Source organism: Malurus melanocephalus, unplaced genomic scaffold, assembly GCF_030028575.1.
Source record: "Malurus melanocephalus ecotype Western Australia unplaced genomic scaffold, MMel_1.1 scaffold_1376, whole genome shotgun sequence".
NCBI lineage: Eukaryota > Metazoa > Chordata > Aves > Passeriformes > Maluridae > Malurus > Malurus melanocephalus.
In genome coordinates this window covers 5728-7639 of record NW_026624608.1, presented here as the reverse complement: position 1 = coordinate 7639, position 1912 = coordinate 5728, and the positions used below count along the sequence as shown (strand labels likewise).

The 1912-nt window shown below is 70.7% G+C and overlaps 1 protein-coding gene and 1 non-coding gene across 2 annotated transcripts in view; both read left to right on the top strand.

The window, feature by feature from the left end:
* Positions 1–235: 235 nt before the first annotated feature.
* Positions 236–307, top strand: TRNAM-CAU (transfer RNA methionine (anticodon CAU)). The gene has a single exon. It is a non-coding gene; the product is annotated as a tRNA-Met (tRNA).
* A 770-nt stretch (positions 308–1077) lies between these two features.
* Positions 1078–1912, top strand: part of NPR1 (natriuretic peptide receptor 1) — a gene marked incomplete at its 3' end in the record, with an annotated part of 6533 nt that continues 5698 nt past the window's right edge. The window contains exon 1 of the mRNA XM_057387789.1: positions 1078–1851. Within this exon, the coding sequence (XP_057243772.1) occupies positions 1137–1851 (715 nt within the window). The remainder of the gene's footprint in view (positions 1852–1912) is intronic.

The following is a 1912-nucleotide window of genomic DNA, read 5'->3' as shown; positions in this document are numbered from 1 at the left end:
ATGAAGCGCCGCTCGCAGACCCCGCAGCAACCCGCGCTCCCATTGGCCGCCGCTCTGCCCGTGCCCGCCCCCCGCGAGCGCTTCGCCGGCAGCCATTGGTGGAGCGGCCCGTCAATCAGCGCCGGAAGCGGCCAATGGCGGCGCGCGGCGGGCGGCCGCTGGAGGGGGCGCGGGTTCCATGAATGGAGCGCGCGCCGCGGGGTTATAACGGCACCGGCGGGAAAAGGAGCGCGGGAGCAGAGTGGCGCAGCGGGAGCGTGCTGGGCCCATAACCCAGAGGTCGATGGATCGAAACCATCCTCTGCTAGCGCAAGATTTTACATTCTTCCCACCCCACCTGGGCGAAGGTGGATTTTCGCTGATTTCCATTTTTATTTCCCGCATCGAGTTCCGAACGCTCCGTCAGGGTTTTCCAGGCTCGCCCCGCGCGGCGGCGTCGCGATGTCGCGGGTGCCACCCAGACCCGAGCCCCGTGCGCGTCCCCGAGTCCTGCGCGCGCCCCCGGTGGGACCACCGCCCGCGTCCCCGCGCCCAACTCCGTCCCTCGGTGCGCGTCCCCGTCCGCGCGTGTCCCCAGCTCTGCCCGTGTCCCCGTCCGCGCGTGTCCCCCGAGCGCTGCCACTGTCCCCAGCAGTGTCCCCAGCAGTGTCCCCAGAGCGGCATCTCCGGGGTGAATAAACCCCCACCCGTGGAGCTGCCGTGACCCCTCCGCGGGGCAGAACCTCCCCCGGAGGTGGGGTGACATTGCTGTCCGAGCCCCGCACGGATCCGCGGGGACAGAGTGTGGCCGGTTCCTCGGGGTGTCCCCCGCATTCCGCCGCATTCCTCTGCTCCCCGCGCCCCACGGTGACCGGGTCAGCGGTGGCATTTGTCCGGTGGCGTCCGCCGGGACCCGACGGGCGGAGGGGACATTGCGGGGACACCGCAAACCCCTTCCCACGGCCCCGCGAGTGGAAATATCCTCCCCCCCGCGTCCGCCGCCCATCCCGGCCGGAGCGGCGCGGGGGGAGCGGGCAGGAAGGAGTTAAGCTCGGTGTGGATGATAACGGCCTTTGTGTCACCAGTGGGGGTGGCGAGCAAGGGCTCAGCCCCGCCGCGGGGGAGGCGGGGGACACGCCACTCTCGGTCCGTGGGCGATGCTGGCGGTGCTGGCCCCGCTGCTAGCCCCGCTGCTAGCCCCGCTGCTAGCCCCGCTGCTAGCCCAACTCCCGGCCGCGGTGACCACCCCGGCCCCGCTGACCCTCGCCGTGGTTCTGCCCCGCCGCAACCTCACCTACCCGTGGGCTTGGCCGCGCGTGGGTCCGGCCGTGCGTTTGGCCGCGGCCGCCGTGAACGCTCGCCGGGATCTCCTGCCCGGCTTCACCCTGGGCTGGGTGTTCGGCGACAGCGAGGATCGCCACGGGGTCTGCTCGGAAATGGCCGCGCCGCTGGTGGCCGTGGACCTGCGGCTCGCCCACCAGCCCGCGGCGTTTTTGGGGCCGGGCTGCGTCTATTCCGCGGCGCCGGTAGCCCGTTTCACTAGCCACTGGCAGCTGCCGCTGGTCACGGCCGGGGCAGAAGCGCACGGCTTCGACGACAAGAGCGAAGAGTTCGGGCTGACCACCCGAGCCGGACCAAGCCACCGCAAACTGGGCGAGCTGGGCGTGCAGCTKCACCGGCGCTTCAACTGGACCCGGCGGGCTCTGCTGGTTTATTGGGACGAGGGGGTGGACGATCGGCCCTATTTTTTCGCCGCCGAGGGTTTGTACGTCCAACTGCGCACCCTGAGCAACCTGACCGTCATGGACGTGGTGTTCCGCCACGGCGGCAACTTCTCCTTCATCATCCAGGAGATCAAGGCCAAGGGGCGCGGTGAGCGGAGGGGACAGAGGGGACAGAGGGAGGGGACGGAGGGGACAGCGGGAGGGGACAG